General features: G+C 44.3%; 2 protein-coding genes and 1 long non-coding RNA gene across 6 annotated transcripts in view; 1 reads left to right on the forward strand and 2 right to left on the reverse strand.

Annotated features, from left to right (window-relative positions):
- Positions 1 to 231: 231 nt before the first annotated feature.
- Positions 232 to 6729, reverse strand: MAF (MAF bZIP transcription factor). The gene is made up of 2 exons (XM_511123.7): positions 5167 to 6729; positions 232 to 947 (listed from the first exon to the last, which is right to left on the reverse strand). Exons 1-2 carry the CDS (start codon positions 6282 to 6284, stop codon positions 854 to 856), a joined length of 1212 nt encoding a protein of 403 aa, XP_511123.4. The 5' UTR covers positions 6285 to 6729; the 3' UTR covers positions 232 to 853.
- Positions 6730 to 7216: 487 nt separating this feature from the next.
- On the forward strand, positions 7217 to 12978 carry LOC104002681 (uncharacterized). Its single transcript, XR_008540073.1, has 2 exons — positions 7217 to 8720; positions 11909 to 12978. It is a non-coding gene; the product is annotated as an uncharacterized LOC104002681 (long non-coding RNA).
- The window catches only part of LOC129137475 (uncharacterized), a 168199-nt gene continuing 159708 nt past the window's right edge, over positions 12549 to 21039 (reverse strand). For all 4 annotated transcript variants that reach the window (XM_054669582.1, XM_054669583.2, XM_063797462.1 and 1 more), the window contains one exon: positions 12549 to 12634. The gene's annotated coding sequence lies outside the window, so the exon portion shown is untranslated. The remainder of the gene's footprint in view (positions 12635 to 21039) is intronic.

Below are 21039 nucleotides of genomic sequence, written 5' to 3' on the forward strand. Positions count from 1 at the left end.
AGTGAGGAAATGATGTCTCCATAGCAGATTTATCTGCCAGGCAAAAGTAGAATGTCTGCCTATTTGATGTCAATATATTAATGTGTCAGATACATTGTAAAAAATTATTACATGGTTTTTGAAAAGGGAAACATGCAAGAAGCCAGGGAAATGTAAAGGAGGTGATTTTTTTTTTTTTTTGAGTGTTTGGGAGCAAAAAAGAAAAGGGAGCAAAAAATCACACAGAGGGTGTGTATTTAACTAACTTTGTATTTTGCCACACATTGTTTTCATTTACAGCTATGTCTGACAAATGAGCACGTTTGACATCACTGATAAATGCAACACCATCTAGGGCCTACGAGAAAACCAGGGGGCTCCGCTCCGCTGGAGCCTCTGCCCGTGCATTTGTTTAGGGAAGGGGAGTCGAATATCTATTTTTCTTCTTAGTAAAATTATCTGCCAGAGAAACAATGAAGCATGAAAAAGTACTATTTAGAATGTGCATGCCTATATATGATTTTAAAATGCTAATTGTTGCATTCCGGGAAACTTTCCATTATATATATGCATATATATGTATCTTTGTAATTTCAGTGAATTTTTAAAACTAGTATGGCAGGTTGAAAGCAATGCACCTGTTTACTTGCACACACCATAAATCGAAAAGCAGGAGTGCGCTTTCCTACGGGTCTCTATGAAACCCCCAGACAAGAGGCATAGTTAACTACTACATTTAATAGCCTTCTTCTCTAACACAGTAATTTTTATTTAAAAAGGAGACTAAACAGAAGTCAGGGGTAGGTGGTTCTCCATGACTGCAAATAATAATAATAATGATGATTTTTTTTAATGTACAGCTCTCACACAAATTTCATTTTGTGAACACACTGGTAAGTACACGATGCTGGGGCTTCCAAAATGTGGCGTATCCCACTGATGGCTCCAACTTGCGAGTGGGCTCAGTTCTGTAATTGGAATGAAAGGAATTTTAACACTATTTAGACAAAGATCAAACGCAGTGTAAAGGGGAAAGCTAGATTTCCTCATATGATTTTTTTTTTTTTTTATTTAGAGACTTATTGTAATGAACGGCACTTACTCAGGATTTAGGAGTTCTTTGTAAGAAAAAAAACATGTATTTGTTTGCCACTTCCACTATACTTCAAAGTTTTCAGTAATTGTTATTTCTAAAAATGCCTTTTACTAGGAGTTAACCTTCTCTTACAGCCAGCCACTCAAACCTCATTTTTGCCAGCACCTTTGCATTTGATTTTCTAAAGTTTGGGGGCCCAAACCTGCTTATTATATTCAACTGCCTTGTAGATTCCTATCAAAATGCTTAATTCTACACAACTATATTTTCCTCCCAATCCAGGCCTCATTTGTCATGAGATAACTGCAATAACTACATCCAGAATATCACTCTTATTTTGAGAATGTTTGCCTAAAATCTTTCATCAGATGCTTTTTTGTCAAAAGCGTTCTCTCCATTTCTGCTTCTTCAGAGTTTGTGTATCTCTTAGTTGTGATGAGGAAAAAAAAAAAAGGAAAGAAATACCTGAAGTCAAGAACACTTGACTTCAAGCTCATGAGGGGAGGTTTACTCTTAAGACTTTTGTTAAGCAAAATTAAGTGTGGATTCAGGAGCCTGTCTAAACTAGCACATAAAGGAAGGTCAAAATGTCGAGGTTACACACTGTCTTCGTGTTCTGTAAAAAATAGGCAGGAAGGCCAGATGATAAACTGGCCAGAACTTAGCAGCACCAAACACAACCTGTTTTCTTAAAAATAAGTATTTCAGTCAGAGTTGCAATATTATCTTTTTTTCTTTTAAGAACGGCAGAAAACAAAACAAAAGTCATCGTGTTTGGCCATATTTTCAAAACAGTGCTGGCTTTGTCTAACATTCTATTGGTGTGCTAGGGGAAGATGACTAAGAGTGCAAACTGCATGAATTTGTAACATTAGTTTCATGAATTTGTGTCATTTAAAAATAGGTCAGCGCTTAGGAGTCCTACTAGTGAAGGTAGTTTTGAGTCTTTCCAAGGGATCTTTAAGTCAGCCCCCATACACAGCCTATTTTGGGGTAAATACCAATAAATCAAAGCACAGCCTATATTCCACACAGGTATTATTTTTTGCTTTTATTTCTGGGGATAGCATGATCTGAAATCATTACTAGCTCATCTAAGTAGAGAAGTTCTCCACTGAATATTCATGGTGAAATATGATTTGATAACATAGTTTAAACCAGATATGTACTTGGAAATATGGAAGTAAGGAGTGGATTTTCTTTTTCCTATTTAAGACAAATGATCTTCAATGTTAAAGAGAAAAGCAAAACAAAACAAACAACTATGATTTGTCATGTTTATGTTAAATCTTGTCAGGCCTTGCTAACAAGAAAATCACGGTGTGTAAGAGAAGAAGGAAAAATAATCAACTTTAGTGAAAAGGCAAGCGCTGTTTCTCTTTACCGTTCAATGCATATGTGCACAAGCCACCTCTGATGCGCCATATTTGTCCGGCTCCTCTGTCTATGGATGGCTTTGCTCCTGATCAGAAGTGTAGGGCCATGTTCAGGAAGCCTAGTTCCACTGTTTTGTTTTGTTTTTCCTACCAAGGGCAATTATGGCTCAACTCATTTGAAAACTGAAAACTTTGGGGAGAAAAAAATGAGGTCATAATTTACATCTATATTAAATATTGCTAATCAGCATATGGGGCCAGCCTCCTCACTTCAAAAAACAGCCTATAATTTCACCCTGAATTACTGTCTCCCTATTCCTCCATGAATCCTTCCACTGGAGAAAAGGATGCATTTTACACTTTTAATGAGGTTGTTGGGCCCAGTTAAACTGTACACTAAGAAACTGAGTACAGAATCAAAAAAAAATGCCGTTTATTATTGTAGATTATTCTTTTCTTGATATAACCAGAATTGAAAATGAAAGAAAAGCACATAGGAACATCACGCGTGGTTAGTTAGTAACTCAAGATATAAAACAATTTTGCACAGCAAAATATGTAAAAGAAAAGTAACTGACAAGATTTTTTTATATTTATTGTGGTAAGATTTACTTTTCATTTCTTTTTAAAGACAGGATGTCAGTCCCTGAAAATAACATTTACTGATTATTGCCTTTAAAACTGTGGATTTTTTTTAAGTTACAGAAAATCCAGTTCTGCACCACAATACAACTGTAAAAAAATCTGCATCATCTTAAAACTGTGCAGTAATGCCATTTTTATAACTGCATAAATTTTATTAGCGTTCTAAACAGTTTTGCAATTTTTTTTGTATTATATGCTTGCAGGTTATATCTTAGTGCAATTCAGTCCCAAATACTTTAATTTTGAAAAGAAAAAAAAACATACATTTTTGAATGTAAAATACCCCTACAGATATAAACAGGGGCGTTTCCCCTTTTAATACTTTGGTTTTCAATACAGTCAGTGGTATAGCAAAGACTACACATACCCAACTTATATTTAAGTTGCAAGCACATGCTGTATAAGCTACTTTTTTTAAACAGTCCCCTTGCAAACTCTACCCCCCTTAACATCACAATAGTAAACAATTTAGTGCATCAATCGTTTAAAAAATCTACAGCTAAACAGACCTAACTCTTTCAAATTTATCTATAACATTCCTTTATCTGTAGCATACATTTTAACTGGGCTAACAGATTATAAAAACTAGAATTAAATTATATACTAGAAACCCAGAGCATTCCACATTTGACAATGACCAAAAGCCAAAAAATATAAAATAAAAATAAAACAAACCAAAAATAATGGGGCAGTTTCTCTTTTTAAAAAATAAATTTTAGACCGCTTTTCGGCAATAGCACAATTTTAGTCCCCAAAGTGGGGCGTCATTCTTATTAAAAAGAAAACATTAAGAGTTCTTCAATGTTTGCCAGGTTAAATGTGTAACCCATTCTGGTATCTTTGACAAGGAATGCCTTCAGTGCATTGGGAGGTTGAAGTTCTGAGTAACTCAAAGCAGTTTTGGAGCAGATGCAAAATTTCATGGGAAGAAGGCTCTACGGTTGCACTGTTTTGTTCTAAACTCAAAAAAGTCATGAGGCAATAAAACAAAAGTATGAATGCCATGCTATAAGTCTTTGAACGTCCATTTCCAAGCCAAAAGGAAAAAAAAAGGAAAAAATAATTATACCATACATGTCCAGCATGCAGGCTTTTTTTTTTTATTAATATAATGTCTCTTTTCCATAAAGTCTTTGAAACAGTTATAGTTCATTGTTGCTAAGACAAAGTAGCAAGCATAATAATGCATGAGATGAGAATGAGTTTTTTTAATGGCAGACTAAACTCTCAGATTTGGCATCAGAAGGCCAAAACTCACAAGTCACACCCAGAAGGTTGATGCAGGCTTGATTGTGGAAGGTTCATGAGGATTTTTTTCTCTATTTTAGCATAACAATGCTAAAAAAAAACCCGATGGAACTCGGCACGCTGCAAGTCTATAACATTTCACATTTTTTTTTTCCTTTGCAAGCTCAATCTCACATGAAGAACTCAGGAGAAGAAAAAAAAACTTTGCTTTTTTTTTTTCTTTCATCTCGGAAGAGATGGGTTGAGAAGGAGTGAGGGTGGAGGTTGGAAAAAAGGTGGGCAACACAGCAAGCTCTAAAAGTAAAATTAAAAAAAAAATCCAAACAAAATAAAACACACACACACACAGAAAATGAACACCAGTTCATGAACTGAAGGGGAAGAAGAAGAAAAAATATGTGAATGATGCAGGCTTCAAAGGTGATCAGCGTTTCACATGAAGAACTCTGCTGAGATCATTGAACATTGTGCAAGTCCGGGGGTGGGGGTGGGGGTGTAAAAAAAAAAAAAAAAAACAAGCTAGCAAGTTATGGAGAATTTCAGATTGGCAATCCATGAGCCAGACACCCATTCCCTCCCCAGTTTAAAACAGCCACCACCACCACAAACTCGAGCAGGGTGTGGGGTGTGTGTGTGTGTGTGTGTGTGGTGTGTGCGTGCGGGTTTGTGTGTGTGTAGGGGGCCAAGGGGGCCAAACTCGGTGGGGGTGGGGGTGGTGAGGTGGTGGCGAGCGTGGCTCTAGAACTAGCAAGCCCACACCCGAGCCGGACCCCCGCGGAGCACTTATCAGGGTGGCTAGCTGGAATCGCGTGTCAGACTCACATGAAAAACTCGGGAGAGGACGGGTTGTCGCTGCTCGAGCCGTTTTCTCGGAAGCCGCTGCTCACCAACTTCTCGTATTTCTCCTTGTACGCGTCCCTCTCGCGCACCAGCCTGGAGATCTCCTGCTTGAGGTGGTCGACTTGCTGCAGCAGCTGGTTCTTCTCCGACTCCAGGACGTGTCTCTGCTGCACCCTCTTGAAGCGGCAGGACTGGGCATAGCCGCGGTTTTTCAGGGTCCGCCTCTTCTGCTTCAGCCGGATCACCTCCTCCTTGCTGACCCCGCGCAGCTGCCGGTTCAGCTCGCGCACAGACATGGTCACCAGCTGCTCGTCGGAGAAGCGGTCGTCGAAGTGCAGGCCGCCGGCGGCGTGGTGCGGGTGCAGGGCGCCCCCCGCCCCCGCCGCGCCCCCGCCGCCTCCGCCGCCGCCGCCGCCGCCGCCGCCCCCAGCGCTGGCCGGGCCACCGCCGCCCGCGCCCCCAGCGCCACCGGCCGAGGCGGCCGCGCTGCCCGCGGCGCCGGGCGCGCCGGCCGTCGGGTGGTGGTGGTGGCCGGCGGCGTGGTGGTGGTGGTGGTGGTAGTGCGGGCCCGCGCCGCTCTGCGCGGCGGCCGCGGCGATCACGGCGGACACCACGGCGGCGGCGGGGCCCATCTCCTCGCCGCTGCCGCCCAAGGAGGCGCCGGCACCAGCCCCGGCCGCCGCGGCCAGCTGCTGCGCCCCGCGCGCGTAGCCATCGAAGCCGCCCTGGAGCTGGTGGCTGTTGCTGATGAGTGCCTCGACCGCGTCCTCAGGGCTGAAGCCCAGCGCCTCGGGGTTCAGCTGCTGCGGGTAGCCGGTCATCCAGTAGTAGTCTTCCAGGTGCGCCTTCTGCTCGCTGCCCGAGCCCGGGCTGGGCGCCGAGAAGCTGGGGGAAGGGGGCACCGAGCTGCACGGCGTGCTCATGGGGGTGGAGGACAGCGAGCCCCCGGCGATGAGACGGCCGCACTGGCTGATGATGCGGTCGGTCTCCACCGGTTCCTTTTTCACTTCAAACTTCATCAGATCGAAGTCATTAACATATTCCATGGCCAGGGGACTGGTGGGCAGGTCGGAGTTGCTCATTGCCAGTTCTGATGCCATTCTCCTGCCGCCGCCGCCGCCGCCGCTCCGCCAGATGGGCTGCAGGAGAGGGGCCAGCGGGCTGTGCTGGGTGGCCAGCGGGTGAGCCAGCTTGCCGGGCTGGGGCGCTTCTAGCTTGCGCGGCGGTGGCTGGCCCGAAACCTCCGAGCGCGCTCACACACACACCCCCCCGCCCTGCCCGCGCCCCCCGCGCCCGCCCTCCCTCCCCCCTGCTCACGCCAATGTGCTCCCTCGCTCGCCCCGGCCCCTCCTTGCTCGCTCGCCTCCTTGCGCGCCGAGCCGGCGGCTTCAGGCTCGGGAAGATCCTCCGCGAGCTGCGGTGGCGGCGGTGGTGGCTGCGGCGGCGAAGCTGGAGGAGCCCGGCCCGGTGCGCGGCGTCCCCCGCTCGCCGCTCCGCTGCGCGCTTTGCATAAGGAAGGGCTCGCCTCGCCGGCCCGGGCTGCAGGCAGGGCGCGCGCGGCGGCCGCTCGGGGCTGGAGGCGCGGCGGGCGTCTGTCCGGGCGGCGCGGGCCTTGGCACGGGGGAGTTAACACTTCATGCTTCTCGCCTCCTCTTCTGCTTGGCTCTCTTTATTATTTTTTTTCTTTCCTCTCTCTCCCTCGCGCGCTCTCTCCCTCTGTGCAAAGTGCAAGGCAGAGGTGCAGCCCGACTGGAGGAGAGGGAGGGGGGAGTTTAGTTCTTTCTTGCCTTTTTTTAAAAAAGCAAAATAGCGAAGTCCTGGGGAAAGACGAGGCAGAGAGCAAAGGGGGGAGGGGGAGGCCAAGCCGACAAGCAGCCCGAGCTACAGCTCGAAGATGAAAAAAGATTTTAAAGCCTCTGATCCAGCAAGAAGAGTTTAAAGCAATTGCTGAGTTTTATAGCACTCGTGACGTCAGGTCCAAATGAGAAATTGACTGGCACTCCGGGCCAATGGGAGGCAGCGAGAGCGGCCGCGATTAGCATAATAGTATAGAAACAAGGAAACTTTTCGGAGCTGTCAATCAGGGCCCAATCAGCTGACTGTCAGCTGGGACGGGCTGGCTTAACCCTTCCTGCGCCGCTGCCTACCCGGGAGGGAACGAGGCCCGACGCAAAGTTTGGTGTAAGAGGGGAAGGAGTTTTTCCAGAGGGGCTTCGGCAATCCGGGCGGACCTAGGAGGACGGTTTGCTTTTCTTTGGAGCGCGAGACAGGCCTCCCATCCGGAACCCCAGCTCGCTGGGGGCTCACTCGGCTGGGATTGGCCTGATTCCCCTCCCCTGCCTGCCCTCCACCCCCAGGATTGTGAATTCGCCTCCCAGCTTTTCCTCCTCGCACCAACTCTGGTACCCAGGTGTCTGCCGGGGACCTTCCTTCCCTGAGCCTGGCCGTGCCCGGCGCTCAAACTTGGCCCCAACTCTTTGTCCGTCTCTCGGGCGCCCGTGCGGGGAAGGGACCGGGAAGGGAGGGATGCAGTGGGGTGTCCGGATCGGGACTGCGGGCTGGGCGCCGCCCGGCCGTGCGCCTGCCCAGAAGGCTGGGCATCCGTGGAGAGGGAAAGCCCATTTTATCACTCTCTTTACAAGGAGGTAAAATAAGTTGTTTAGAGGCCATTCTTCACGGAGACTGGCTGCCCGCTGGCGTCGCGTGCCCTTGGACAGAGCGAGCGCCTATGCGAGATAACTCCGGGGAAGCTCAAAGTCAGGTCAGCCGGGCTCAGCCTTCCGGCTCCTGACTGGCCGCAGTTTGGCCTTTGAGACTCATATTGCGCGCTCGCTCTCTCTCTCTCTCTCACACACACACACACACACACTCACACTCACCCATCCCCTTACGAAATCTGACCTCTGTTTATCAGGGTCAGGCGCGCCCTTTGCACTTTTACGTTTCCTTTAATTATTTCGGACTTGATCGTGGCAGGGAGCAAGGGGGAAAAACAATACCCCAGCCCTCACCAGCTACCCTCGAAGGGTTAAATTTTAAACCGCGGTTTCTGGAACTAGTCCGGAAACGCAGAGTGGGGGGTGGGGTGGGGGAGGCTGCTCCCCCTACCCCCAGTTGCAAATGCTAATAAGTAGTTTAAATTTCTAGATTGATTCTCTAAAAGTTTATGCAAAAAAAGAAATAAAAAAGAAAAAGAAAAAAAGAAGGAAACCAACAACTAACTCTGTTTCTAAGATTTTAAAGCGATAGGCAAGTCGAAGAAGCAGAGATTTATTTGGAGAGAAAGCTCCTGAAACCGACCCAGCCTTTGGAAGACCAGCCCGTCTGCTTAGAAGTTGGGACTGTTGATTCCTTCAATTAATGAAATGCATTTGGTGTTGTTAATCGTATTTATTTTACTTTATGAGAAGGGGGAGACGCTAGGAGGGTGCATTAAAAAAAAAAAAATTCTGAAAAGCCTGCAAAAGGATCGAAGAGTGGAAACTATTGTTGGAGCGAGTTGGTTTTTACCTCAACAGCGCCACCTTTCGGCAAAGGTCAGTTGAAATTGATCCGTGTCCAGTTTTGTCGATGAAGTGAAAAGCAGCTGGTTACCCAGTGTGGGAGGAGGAAAGAGACACACAAAGTTAGTTTGACTGAAGTGGGAGAACCCGACCCTATAGGAAAGGGGCCGAAGAAAGTGCTGGCAGATGCAGAGATCATTTTTGCCCCTCCTCTTCTCCTTGATTGTTGACAAAGAGGCCAGGGGATACAGACACCCTCGGGGTGTAATTTCTGGCTGAGACCTTTGCAAGCGGATCCCCATGTAACAGGGCCCCAAACCCTTTAAAAGTGCCAGGATGGATTTTCAACGGGCTTTATGGCAATATCAAGAGAATTAAAGTTACTTGTAATTCAGTCATAAATGAGATGTCTCTAGTAAGTAAGATTAAGTGCAGTGCTATAAAGTTGTTTATCTGAAAAGTAATTCTCAGAAAACTTGACTTCTGACACTTAGTCATATATTAAGCCAGCGTCTTGAACATTGCACTTCAGAATGGTCTTCCCCACCCCGCAGCATGCTTTGCTATTTATAACCTCAGGTGTCTCTCACTCGTTCCTCGCACCATATTAGACCTGTGTTAATTTCTCTGATCCTAGTAGACTTCAGTTTCAGCAAACGCAGGAATCCTTAATGGAAGACTTCCCAAAAGATTTATAGGCACAGCCTAATCTGAAAAGGGCAGCGCTGTCGGTATTTTTCAGACAAGTAGTGTTTCTTTTCATCGTGACTGCAGAGAAGTTGTTTATAAGGGTAGTTTTGGTCTTATAAGAGCATTTTGTTGGGTGGAATAAACTATGTCTATTACCAGTTTGGGGAAGAAAGAGTGAAGATTATGTCAATATTTATGCAACCTAGCAGAATTCCCTTGCTTTCCTTCTCTTTAACAATATTTTCCCTAGTAATGAAGTTAAGGGATTATAGTTTATTTAGAGGAAAATCCACACTTTCCATTACATAAGCATTATGTCATTTAACATTGCCCGTAACAATAGTTTTCTAGGTCTTTTTAAAAGTCAGTAGTCACAAATGTAGGAAGTTTATATTTTTCATGTAAAATATGAATTTAAGTATATTTAGAAAGAATTTATTGTTTGTTTATGATATACTTTTAATCCTTTTGCATCATATTTGTGTTAAAAGCTGTAAGGTATGATCATTGCCTCTGAAAGCAGTATTATAATAAATAATAAATAATATTTTATACACAAAGTTTGCTAATGGTGAAGACTGTGCCGTACACATTCATGGCTGAGTATCTAATTGTTACATTGTTATATATCATTTCTAGAAATTAAATGCCCATGTTTGGGCAGCTAAATATATTATTATCTGCACATTTTTATAGTTTATTTATGTACACTGCTGTGAAGACATGGTATTTTTATTTCTCTTATTGCAAGGTCTTTTATAGTCGCCCATTTTCTCTTGGAAAAAAAAAAGAGGATCAGAATTATTTTTTTAGATGTGTAGCAGTAGTGCTCTCAGGCTTATAACTTAATTCTCATTTTTATCCTTTTTACATTATTATTTAGTGATTCACAGGGGTGTCTAAACATTTACAGTTCTCTGTTAGCAGCATTTCTTTTATAACAATTGAGCTCTCTCATTTTAATGAGTACTATTCAGGTTTTTGATTCTGTACAATTACAGTGGGCCACATGTCTTTAGACTTCTTTGCTAACATTGTTTGTTTCACTTCTATCCAAGCCAATTTAATCCAAATACAATGTGAACTGTGTTTTCTTACTGCTTAACATCCCTTTGCTATATATACTCTAGTAATCTCTGTAGAACAATATACAGTAATTTAGAAACCATGCATTTGTCATTATTGACCAATTCGGACCAGTAGTATTAAAGTTTCTGAAAGCAATGAATATTTATAGGAGATTTGTGAGGGGGAGGAGGACATGGGTTACGTCGCATAGAATATTGTGACACAGTAACATCAGAAACACAATTATAGTTTCACGTCAGTACATACATAATGACTTCATGCAAAAATGAAAAACAAAACCCCTGTTCATGTCCAAATTACAAAGATTAAAAGCTTAAAGGAATATATTTTCCCCGATTGTGAGTTATAGCAACTCAAATATATCATGTTGGAATCAGACATCCATAATCTGAATAGAACGGGATGCATCAGGTATGGTGTCTGGACTTTTTGTTTAGGGGCTGATTTTATGGGGCAGAACTAACCAGTGTCCACTAAATTTCACTATGAAACCAACTAAGTTGATTTGAGAAAGAGTTCTTCAGAGTAACTGAACGATAAGGCGTACACTGTTCTTAGGTCCAGTGTTAGATAAATCCTTTTAACAGTCTTCAGTTAGCAGGGTAAGTAAATCACAAATCACTGTTAGCAGATTCATGGAAGAAAATTAATAGAATCAGACGAGATAATCTGATAAGGGCAAAATTGCTGAGGAAACAGTCTTGCCTCATGTTGGAGGATGTGAAACAACAGTCTGATTACTAGGACTCGTTATGAATAGGTGAATTATGTGCTAAATAATCATCAGAGTAATTCAGCATTTATTAATTCTTTTCTCTTTAAGCAATTCACAGTTGTAAGTTAAAGCCGCTCTCTCTTTCAAGGCACATCTTTTATAATTTTTATTAGAGGTAATTTATTATTTGCATTACCTGTATTTACTTCATAATTGAACATTTTGCATTCAAATTTATGTAATGCATTATGCTTGAGAATATATTTCTGCCTGATTAGCATAAATAGTCACTTACCTCATGAATTACTAACAAAGTTTATCTTAAAATATAGGTTTTTTTATTAAGTGGAACACAAACATATGTACAATAAATCTGATTCTCCAATGCAGTTAGAGAACAACTCACATTTGGTTACCGGGAGGCGAGGGAGGAAGCAAAATATAGACAAATGAGATGTGTAGGTTTCTTTCCAAGGGTATCATTTAGATGGGGGCGTGTGTGTAGGGTGGGGTAGGGGGCAAAGTGAAGAAGGCCCTAGGCTTTCCGTACACTGTTTGGATTGGATGATCTTGACGTGAAATGTGAATTCTGGAAAAACCTGTAATTAGTGATCTCTGCCTTTGTAGAGAACCATGATAACAAGTAAATTAGCACTGGAAGAATTTGGGGGTTTTGTTTATCATATTTTTGTTTCAATTATTTGCTTATTTGTTTTTGTCTCTGCAGGTTTCTTCCTTGGAAAACAATATACATCACTTAATGAAATCTTTGTTTGTTTTGCACAAGAGATGTAAAAAATCCAGATGTTTTCTTCAGTGAGAATTCCTGGGAAGGTGTACCAGCCTTCTTCTCTTTCTTCACCTGACAAAGACACCCAACACGGCCTCGCAGACCGGAGGTGTTTAATACATAGTTTTGTGCACGCATGAACATGGGAATGAAAGGGCTCCTTTTGGTTTTAGACAATAGACAGAGCTATAAAATGATGATGGAGCCTGTTTTCCCCACTCTTGTCATTTTAAGTCAATAGATTTCCCGGGTTTCTTCCCCCGCCCCTCCACTTTGCCTTTTCAGGGGATAGGCATCTCCTTAGATTTTTGTTTTCCTTCAATTAGGGTCAGCTTTATGATTCGTTCTTCCGCTGTCATCCTTTTTCATCCTATTCACAGCCTGTACCGGTGAGGGAATTTGTCTCAAAAGCATTCAGCCCTTCAAAGATTTTTATTGTGGTGAACTCAGAACTGATCAACAGAAAAACAGAAACAGCAAAAGGGAACTGATATGGGGGCGATCTTGATGCGGGTTGCGTCTCTCATGCATGATAACTCAGAGGACAGGCTCCTCGGTAGTGCGGTAGTGCTAGCTCTGTGAAGTTTCTTCACTCTCCTTCCTAGCCCTGGAGGCGGGGTGATTCATAGCTCCTGTTCCAAAGGCATTCAGCAGCCATTCGACCTGGGAAAGAAACAGAGTTTTAGAAAATACAGGCCAAATGTAGAGACGCCTGTGATTACCAGGATGAGTATGTCAGTGCAGGTGGCTTCTGAGTTTCTGTTTCTGAGTTTGTTTGGCTGATGCCTAAGGAAAGGGGTCCCTTACAGCCCTGTTTTATACCTTAGTTCTTGGTGGCAACGTGGGTGTTGCTGATCTCTCTGATGTGTTTTTCTGTGCATTGAAAACACCAGACATGCTCCGTGACATCCTCGGAGCATCTCCCATCATAATGGAGTGTTCCTAACCTGACAAAGAATAGCATATTACCTCCCCATCTACTCAAAATAAAATTATAGTAAAATTTATCGCCCTTCTGCTAATATTTTTTATTTAGTAACTTTATAACAGTGATACATACTCCTTACTAAATATAAACATTTGAACAGGACAGAAATAGAAGGATATCAAATAAAAGAACTGCTACTCCTCATCTCCACCCCAGTCCTTAAACCCTGGTCTCGGGGGTTACCATCTGTAATAGTTGGGGTATATGTGGGTACTTTTTACAGAATGGCATCGACGCATGTACATAGTTCTTTAACTTGTGCTCCCTTTAAAACACATTCATGTTAACAATCTCAGAAAGAGATGTTGGGCACTTCTGTCTTCTTTGGCAGAACTCGCCTAATGGAACCTCAGACTGGGGGAAGTTTGGAGATCTGATCTTAACCCCGTCCTTCCAACCGGTATAGGAGCTTGAATCTGCTTTAGGTGAGCTGGCAGCATTCAGGGACAACTTCTCCACTGGGCCCAACAGACACCTTTCTTGGGGCCCACAAGACTGCTAAGGGTCCACAAAAACATTTAAAAAAACTTTAAAAATAGAAGTACAAGAGGAATGTAGTACAGCATGGATTATGTCTGTCATCATACCAACACAGTTGTAAAATACAATTTAAAATATTTTTTAGTAGAACAAAGGGTCCACAGAAGCCAAAGTGCCCAGAGCCCACAACACTCCACACATGACTCCAACTCGGTGTACCTGATCACCTCCAATGACGGGATGATCTCAATTTTACCTCCTATTATGGCCATCTATATTCCCACAGTTCTTGAGGTTGTCCAGAAAGCTCTTGTTTAACACGAAGTCATACTCCCTTCTTCTAGACCTTAGCCCTGATTTTATATACTCATGAAGCCATGTGTAATAAGTGCTTCTGTGCCACAGAGTCTTTGGGAAGTTGGAGAGAGCCAACATGACCCCCTTTCCCTGCTTTTCGTTTTTCATTCAAAATATAGCCAGCGTCTTTAACTTTTCCACACATGTTTTGGTTTTAAGTGCCAACTCCTTGTGGTTACTAACTCCCAGGTGGGTGCACCTGGTTCCTGCTGCCCTCTGAGGGTTCAAGTCTCAGAACTGAATGCAGATACCCAGGTGTGAGCCTCACATCCTAGGGAGAGCACCTACGTTCCACCTCCTTAAGCTGCAGTTTGTCTGCTCCTAATACAGCCCACAATTTCACCAGCCTCTCTGGCAGACACTTAACACTGGTGACTCATCATTCATGGACAGTGGACTCAAGCCCAGGCTTCTTCTTCTCGCATTTCCCCCATCCTAGATTTGTGTGCTTGTTTTTGAACCCAAGCACAGAAATTCATAGCAATCCTCCATAAGCTCCATGTCCTTAGATTCAGTCCGTTCTGGGACTAAATCTAAGGTTTAGTCTAAATCGGTTTGGATCTAGAATGTGCCATCAGCTAGTTTTAATTTGTTTTTCAGCTCAGTGCCAGTGGCAAATGAAATGGATGTGCTTTTTATATGACCTAGCCTCACGGAGCCTGGTCTGTCACCTGCAAATTTGGCATTGTCAGGATTAGAGATTGTGCTTCTGGAGTGTCTCCTGTGGTGTGGGCCACAGAGGAGCTCATAAATGATTGGAGCTTTTCTGAATTTCCTGCTCTTTCCCTGAGTTGCTGATAACAGCATTGGAAGGGACAAAGCCCTGTGGCATCTCAGTGGAGACTGTCCCTCCGAACTCCACAGTGACACACCAAATCATTCAAGTCCCCTAATGGACATTTTAAATGGACTCTGCCTAATTGGTAATTGGAGTTATTTTAAACTAAATGACCCTATCTGGAAGTCCTACATACACCTTTCTAATCAATTCTAAAATAATCGCACTTTTTTTTTTTTTTTTCTGAGACAGAGTCTCGCTCTGTTTCCCAGGCTGGAGTGCAGTGGTGTGATCTCGGCTCACTGCCACCTCCGCCTGCCGGGTTCAAGTGATTCTGTTGCCTCAGCCTCCCGAGTAGCTGGGACTACAGGCACCCATCACCATGCCTGACTGTTTTTTTGTTTGTTTGTTTTATATTTTTAGTAGAGATGGGGTTTCACCATATTGGCCAGGCTGGAATAACTTCACTTTTTTTTGGTGTAGGCAAAGCTCTCTGTTGGAGAAGACAGATTACTAGATAATTGTGTCACATTTCACACCTGCCCTTGTCTTTGTAAACCTTTGCCCTGTCAAAATACATAGTAGTTGTCCAAAGTTGGGATCTCAGAGACTAATAAAAAATAAATGTAACCTAGGAAAGCTAAGCAGAAGAGCTGTGTGTGTGTATACATGAAAACATAGTTAGGATCAGCTCTTTCCTCCCTGTTTTATCTCTGGTTTAGATCACCAACTTCCCTGCCATTTCCTGACGCCAATTTTGAAGCCAGGGGGCTCAGAGGCATTTTCTTCAACAGAAGAGTTCAGAGTTTCAGTGTCCACCTTTGAGCTGCAACTAGTCCCTCAGTGGTGTAAATATGCATGCTGCTGCAGAATCTCCTGTTCCAGGATCCCACCTCGACCCCTTTCAGAGAAATCTGGAAATGAGAGAAGGAACCGGCCCAGGAGTGATTTATGACCTGCTGTCTGTGTCCTGCCTGAGGAAGCATGGCTCTGGCTGTTTGAAGCAGACCCAGACTGGGATCCTCAGAGATTGGAAGGAGTGATGGGGACCCTTCAGGAAAATGTCACCGACCATTGACTCTCAGCTCAGCTCGAAGCTGCTGATGAGGGGGTAGGCTTGGTTGCTGTCACAGTGATGTGAGCTCAGGCAGTTGGGGTTGGGGAAGAGGGACCAGACAGGAGACACAGCATCTGAGTTCAGCACCCAGGTCTTCCTCTGATTCACCCTCTGACCTCAGCAAAGCCCTTCACTCTCTTCCTTCAACTCATTTTTCAGGCTGCAAATGGACTGAGCTGCGTGAAGCGGTAAAAACAAACCTGCTTGCATGGAAGGAATGTTCCTAGCCATGTGAGGCTGAATATAGGGTGGGTATAAATAGGGACCAGACTCCCATAGACAGACGGAAGCTGGCATGCCCAGGCTGCCATGGAGCATTGATGGGTCATGGTGGCAACGTTGGAATATCAGAGACGCTGGAATATCACACTGGGATATTTCGAGGTCAAAACAACAGACACAGCAAAGCAGGGTCAGAATGGCACAGCCAACCCCTCCTGCATCTCCAAGCCAGAGGATGCTGTTGTTTTAGGCTGACATTGTTTAGAGCCTTTGGTGGCAGCACAGTGAGGAGGATCACTGGGCAGGGAGACATACCCTGGAGGTGCCTGATGCCAAAATGAGGATGTAAATCCTGCTCTGCCCCAGGTGTAAGACCTTGGGCAAATTAGCTGACCTCTCTGAACCCGTCTTTTTCTTAGTGAGAGGTAGACAGGAATCTTGTGATCATGATGAGCATGTATACCAAGTGTTTGGCATGGTGCCTGCTCCGAGCAAACGCTCAAAAGAGCAGGCTCTGTTAACATGTGCCAGGGACTCTGCCCACACTCTATACACGTCATTTCACAGTATGGGGCCCAGGGCATAGTAGGAACTTGAGAAATAACAATAGTTTCCCCTCTTCTCTCTGCTCTGCTCCTGCCTTAAAGTTGTATTTACCTCGTAAGCTGTCCTCTTTCTCTCCTAAGTCTTTGCACGATTTTGCTCCCTCTTCCCACTTTCCCTGCCCTCTGCTTTATTTCCTGGCTAATTTTGACTCTTCTTCAGGTCTTGCATTTCCTCTTAAAAGCCTTACTTGTGTTCTCTTTGCCCACTGGCCCCCAAGGCAGGCCAGGTGCCCACTCTGTCTGCTGGTTTGTGTTTGAGTCCTCACAGTGCCCCAGGAGTTCCTACCCACCTGTGAACTGCTTAAAGCCAGGGACACCGCCTCTCATCTCTCCATCTCCTTCACCTGCTACAGAGCTCAGCATACAGTAAGCGCTCCATAAATGTTTCTTCAGTGAACATGAGCACACTGTCTGATTCCTGGCTTCTTTTTTTGAGGCTCGAACCTACACAGAATGTCCTGTCAAATGTCCCAGAAAACATGACTTTGAAAGGGACAGGGTGGCTGGCTCCTGTGTTGCAACACAGCACTTCTTACCTTCGCCTCTCACTAGTCTGATTGGCCCATCCTTCAATTACCAGGATGCTTATCTTTATCTTGCTCACTCATTAGCCTTTATCCCTTAGCTGGAATTGAGTGGACAACATGGTTGAGATATGCGAGCTCTGGAACTGAAGTGGGCTGCAGTCAAATCTTGCTGGGATTGGTTTTTGGAGGAAGGGAGGCTTGGGATTAAGTGGCTGAGTGTAAGTGGGGCGTCCTATTCCAGCACTGCCTGCTGCTGCTAGAGAGAGCCCTGGTGCAGCTTTGAGTCACACCTGCTTTTCCCAGGACTTCAAGGCACACAGACACTATTTTGTAAGCTTCAGATAAGAATGCAAGGCCCGCCCTCATTTCCACATGCCCAAATTATGCCCATTCTTCCAGGCACAGCTCATATGAGATGTGACGTTGCACCTGAAGCTCAGAGCAGAGTGTCTGGCATCCATTAGTAAAAGTTTGATGCTAATACTAAGCCCCCAGCTCCAGAAGCCCCCCTGCGCTCCTACCTTGCATTCCTGTATCCTCACGGTTGTAGTTCGACCTCTCTTTGGGAGCCTCACAATGTATCCAACAGGTAGAGTATCAACTTGCTGATTGTGTGATCTTAGAAGAGTTCTCGATGTGCTTTTTGAGTCTCATTATCTTCATCTGTATAATGGAATGTCAATTCAGCCTCTTTGGGTTGCAAGTGAACAAAATTTGACCTGAATTTGTTTAAGCAAAAAGGATTCTCATTGGCTTGCATGGCCCAAAACCTAGGGACAGGACTAGTTGGGGTCAGGGGTCACATATTGTCATTGGAACTGGCTTCCTTCCATCTGTGTGGACTCCAGACCAGGGCTCTGCATAAGAGTGTGATAATTGTAGTAGTTCCAGCCTTTAATCCTCCTATGCTGAGTTCATGGGAGTCAGTTGGAGGCCCCAGTAGGGCACTCAAAGTCGCGGTTTGGGTTGCGTGGGTCTAGTTCATTTGACTGCTTATAGGCTCATCCCCGAGCCCACCCCTGTGGCAAAGAGATGAAATATCTAATTGGCTGAGACTTGGACTCAGATATGGTATGGGACAGGGGCCTGGAGAATTCTCTGAGCCTGTCTGAGTGTGATGGAAAAGCCGTCACCCAGGGCGACACTGAGGAACCCAGCATTAAATGGCAGCATTACTAACAGCCAACTCAGACATGATATTCACCTGGGCCTTGCCCTTAGTTTTAACTTATCAGATTGTCACAGAAACCCTATCAGATATGTGCTGCTGTTATTTACATTTGACAGAGGATGATACTAAGGTACCCCCTTAGTTTCCCCTTAGGCACTGCCTTAGAGGGCTTTTCCAAGGCCACATAGCAGGTGTAGTACAAGATGTAAATCCAGGCACGGCTGCAAAGTTTGCACACACAACTACTTTCCTTTATTATGTATTGTAGGAGGGAGCCAGTCAAGAAATGAAAGGTAACAAAACAGATAAGTAACATATAATATATTATGATGTAATGTAATATGATATAGTATAGTATCATATAATATAGTATATTACTATATAATATAGTAACATATATCATATCATATCATATGGTATCATGGCAAACACTGGTAAATGGTCCATCTTTGTATCTATCCCTAAAACATCTGTTGTGAGTGTGTCTTAGGGAGGTGTTGAGTGAGTGTTGACCAGCTGACCAAGTGACTCATTTTATGGGCACAGTGTGAATCCTTAGATCCAAGAAGATTGCTTCTGTCATCGCAACATCATTATTATAACATTCTTGTTTGTTTTGGTTTCACAAGAATAGCAAATCATTAAAGGAGGAAGTTCAAGGAAAAATCAGGTGAACTGTAATTTCTAGAAGTCTCGTTCTCTGGTTTCCAATGGTGGTGGGTGTTTAAAGATGTTAGCCTGAACCTGTGTCCTTAAGCCTATCTTACTGGACAGACATTATTTGAAAGGACTGTTTCCAAAACCTTTCCACTGGTGGAAAAGATCTGAGCAAATCTGTTTTACAGACAGGTGGAATAGGAATGAGATGGCAAATGCAGATGACACAGAGCTTTTGAACTTATTACCAGTCCCCGACACCTCCACCCCATAACCTTTTTAGAAAATGCCCTTAATTCTTTGGGAATTTCTATAACTATCCCTAAACTGGTATTTGCTACACACATATGCAGCAGTGTGTTTGCAGGTTGTTTGTGAGTGTTAAAGCACACAGGGCAAGCTGAGAAGTAAAGGTTTTATGTTGCATTTGATGATCAAACATATGCCCTCTTCGGCCTTCTCAGGGCACTGGCATTAAGGCTAGTAAATAACCTTGGGTTTCCTCGTGTCTCTCCAGCCTCCCATCTTGTAGCCCGGTATTACGTGAGGCACTTAATCAAAGCATAAAAGCAATTATAAAACGCCCCTGAAATTACATTCATATCTGTAATCAGAATTGCTAATATCTCCCCTCCCTCCACCATCCTGGTGTCATCTGATTTTCATTCCTTTGAGGTGACTGAGAGTCTAGTCATTAATGTAACACCCACCAACTTTATTGGAAGTTACCGTCAGAAAGATCTGTTTCCAAAATCTCTCTGAGCTGAATGCAATTACAGTGCTGGTTCTTCTTGGCCATTGCACAAGTCTGCACATACTCTTTGTACTAGAGTCTCTTTCTAAACTTAAGCACCAATGTGAGGTTGCTGTCTATTTTCTATGTCATGGGGAGGAAAGATTTGGTTTAAAGTTATTTGAGGTCTGGCACAGTGGCTCATGCCTGTAATCCCAGCACTTTGGGAGGCCGAGGCGGGTGGATCACAAGGTCAGGAGATCGAGACTATCCTGGTTAACACAGTGAAACCCCATCTCTACTAAAAATACAAAAAAATTAACCGGGCGTGGTGGCGGGTGCCTGTAGTCTCAGCTACTCGGGAGGCTGAGGCAGGAGAATGGCGTGAACCCAGGCGGCAGAGGTTGCAGTGAGCCGAGATCACGCCACTGCACTCCATCCAGCCTGGGCGACAGAGTGAGACTCCATCTCAAAAAAAAAAAAAAACAAAAAAAGTTATTTGAAAGAGAAATGAAACTTCTAGAAGCTATCACTCTATTGCCTACATTTTTACCTTTCCAATAACATTGGGATGATTTGGTAGTAATGTAATAGTGATGATGATTATGGCCATGATAATAATAAAACTACCAGCTTACAGGAAATGCAGGCGATAGAGAAATGATGCAGACCCTATTATGAAGCCATAATTCAAATGGATAATTTGGGAACTTCTCTAAGACGAATGTTCTGGTTTCTTCAACAAACAAATGACCTGTAAAAGGGAGGAGGCAGAAAGGGGTTCTGTTACAGATGAAAACAGGCCTTCTTTTAGGTCTAAAAGGAGTGGCCTGAACCCAAGGAGGTAGCAGCAGAATGGTGGGAGAGCTGGCTTGCTGGGGCAGGGTGAGGGACGCTGTCCACACTGCACTTTTCACCTGCCTCAAGGGTCATACTATCAACCCAGCCATGGTGCCTGCGGGTCTGGGCTTCTTCCAACCTGGTGCATCCTTTCCTCCTCCCCACCTTTTCAGCCTAGCTAACTCACATTGATAGCTGAGACTTCTCTCCTTCCTTGAGAGGCCCTTCTTTGACTACTACTTTCTCATCTAAGTGGGATGATGTATCTCCACTCTGCGCTCAGGGCCCACTGGCATGGCATTGGTGATTGTACATTGTAATTATATATGTATTTTAATTTTTTAAATTTTGGGGTAATTGTAGATTCACGTGCAGTTGTAAGGAATAATACAGACGGCTCCTGTGTACCCTTCACCCATTCTCTCCCAGCATTGACATTTTGCAAAATGACTGCAATAGCACAACCAGGAAATTGACATTGTTATAATGTACCCAACTTACACAGATTTCACCAGTTTTACATGCACTTGTGTGTGTGTGATTTCATTCTGTGCAGTCTTATCACATGCATCGATTCCTGTGATCACAATCAG

This window comes from Pan troglodytes, chromosome 18 (genome assembly GCF_028858775.2).
Source record: "Pan troglodytes isolate AG18354 chromosome 18, NHGRI_mPanTro3-v2.0_pri, whole genome shotgun sequence".
Classification (NCBI taxonomy): Eukaryota; Metazoa; Chordata; class Mammalia; order Primates; family Hominidae; genus Pan; species Pan troglodytes.

Excerpts from the sequence above, each read along its gene's own strand:
- MAF (XM_511123.7), bottom strand. The coding sequence starts at position 6,284 with ATGGCATCAGAACTGGCAATGAGCAACTCCGACCTGCCCACCAGTCCC. Across the intron at positions 948-5,166 it reads TCCTCTCCCGAGTTTTTCAT|AACTGAGCCCACTCGCAAGT; the intron begins GTGAGTCTGACA and ends TTCCAATTACAG.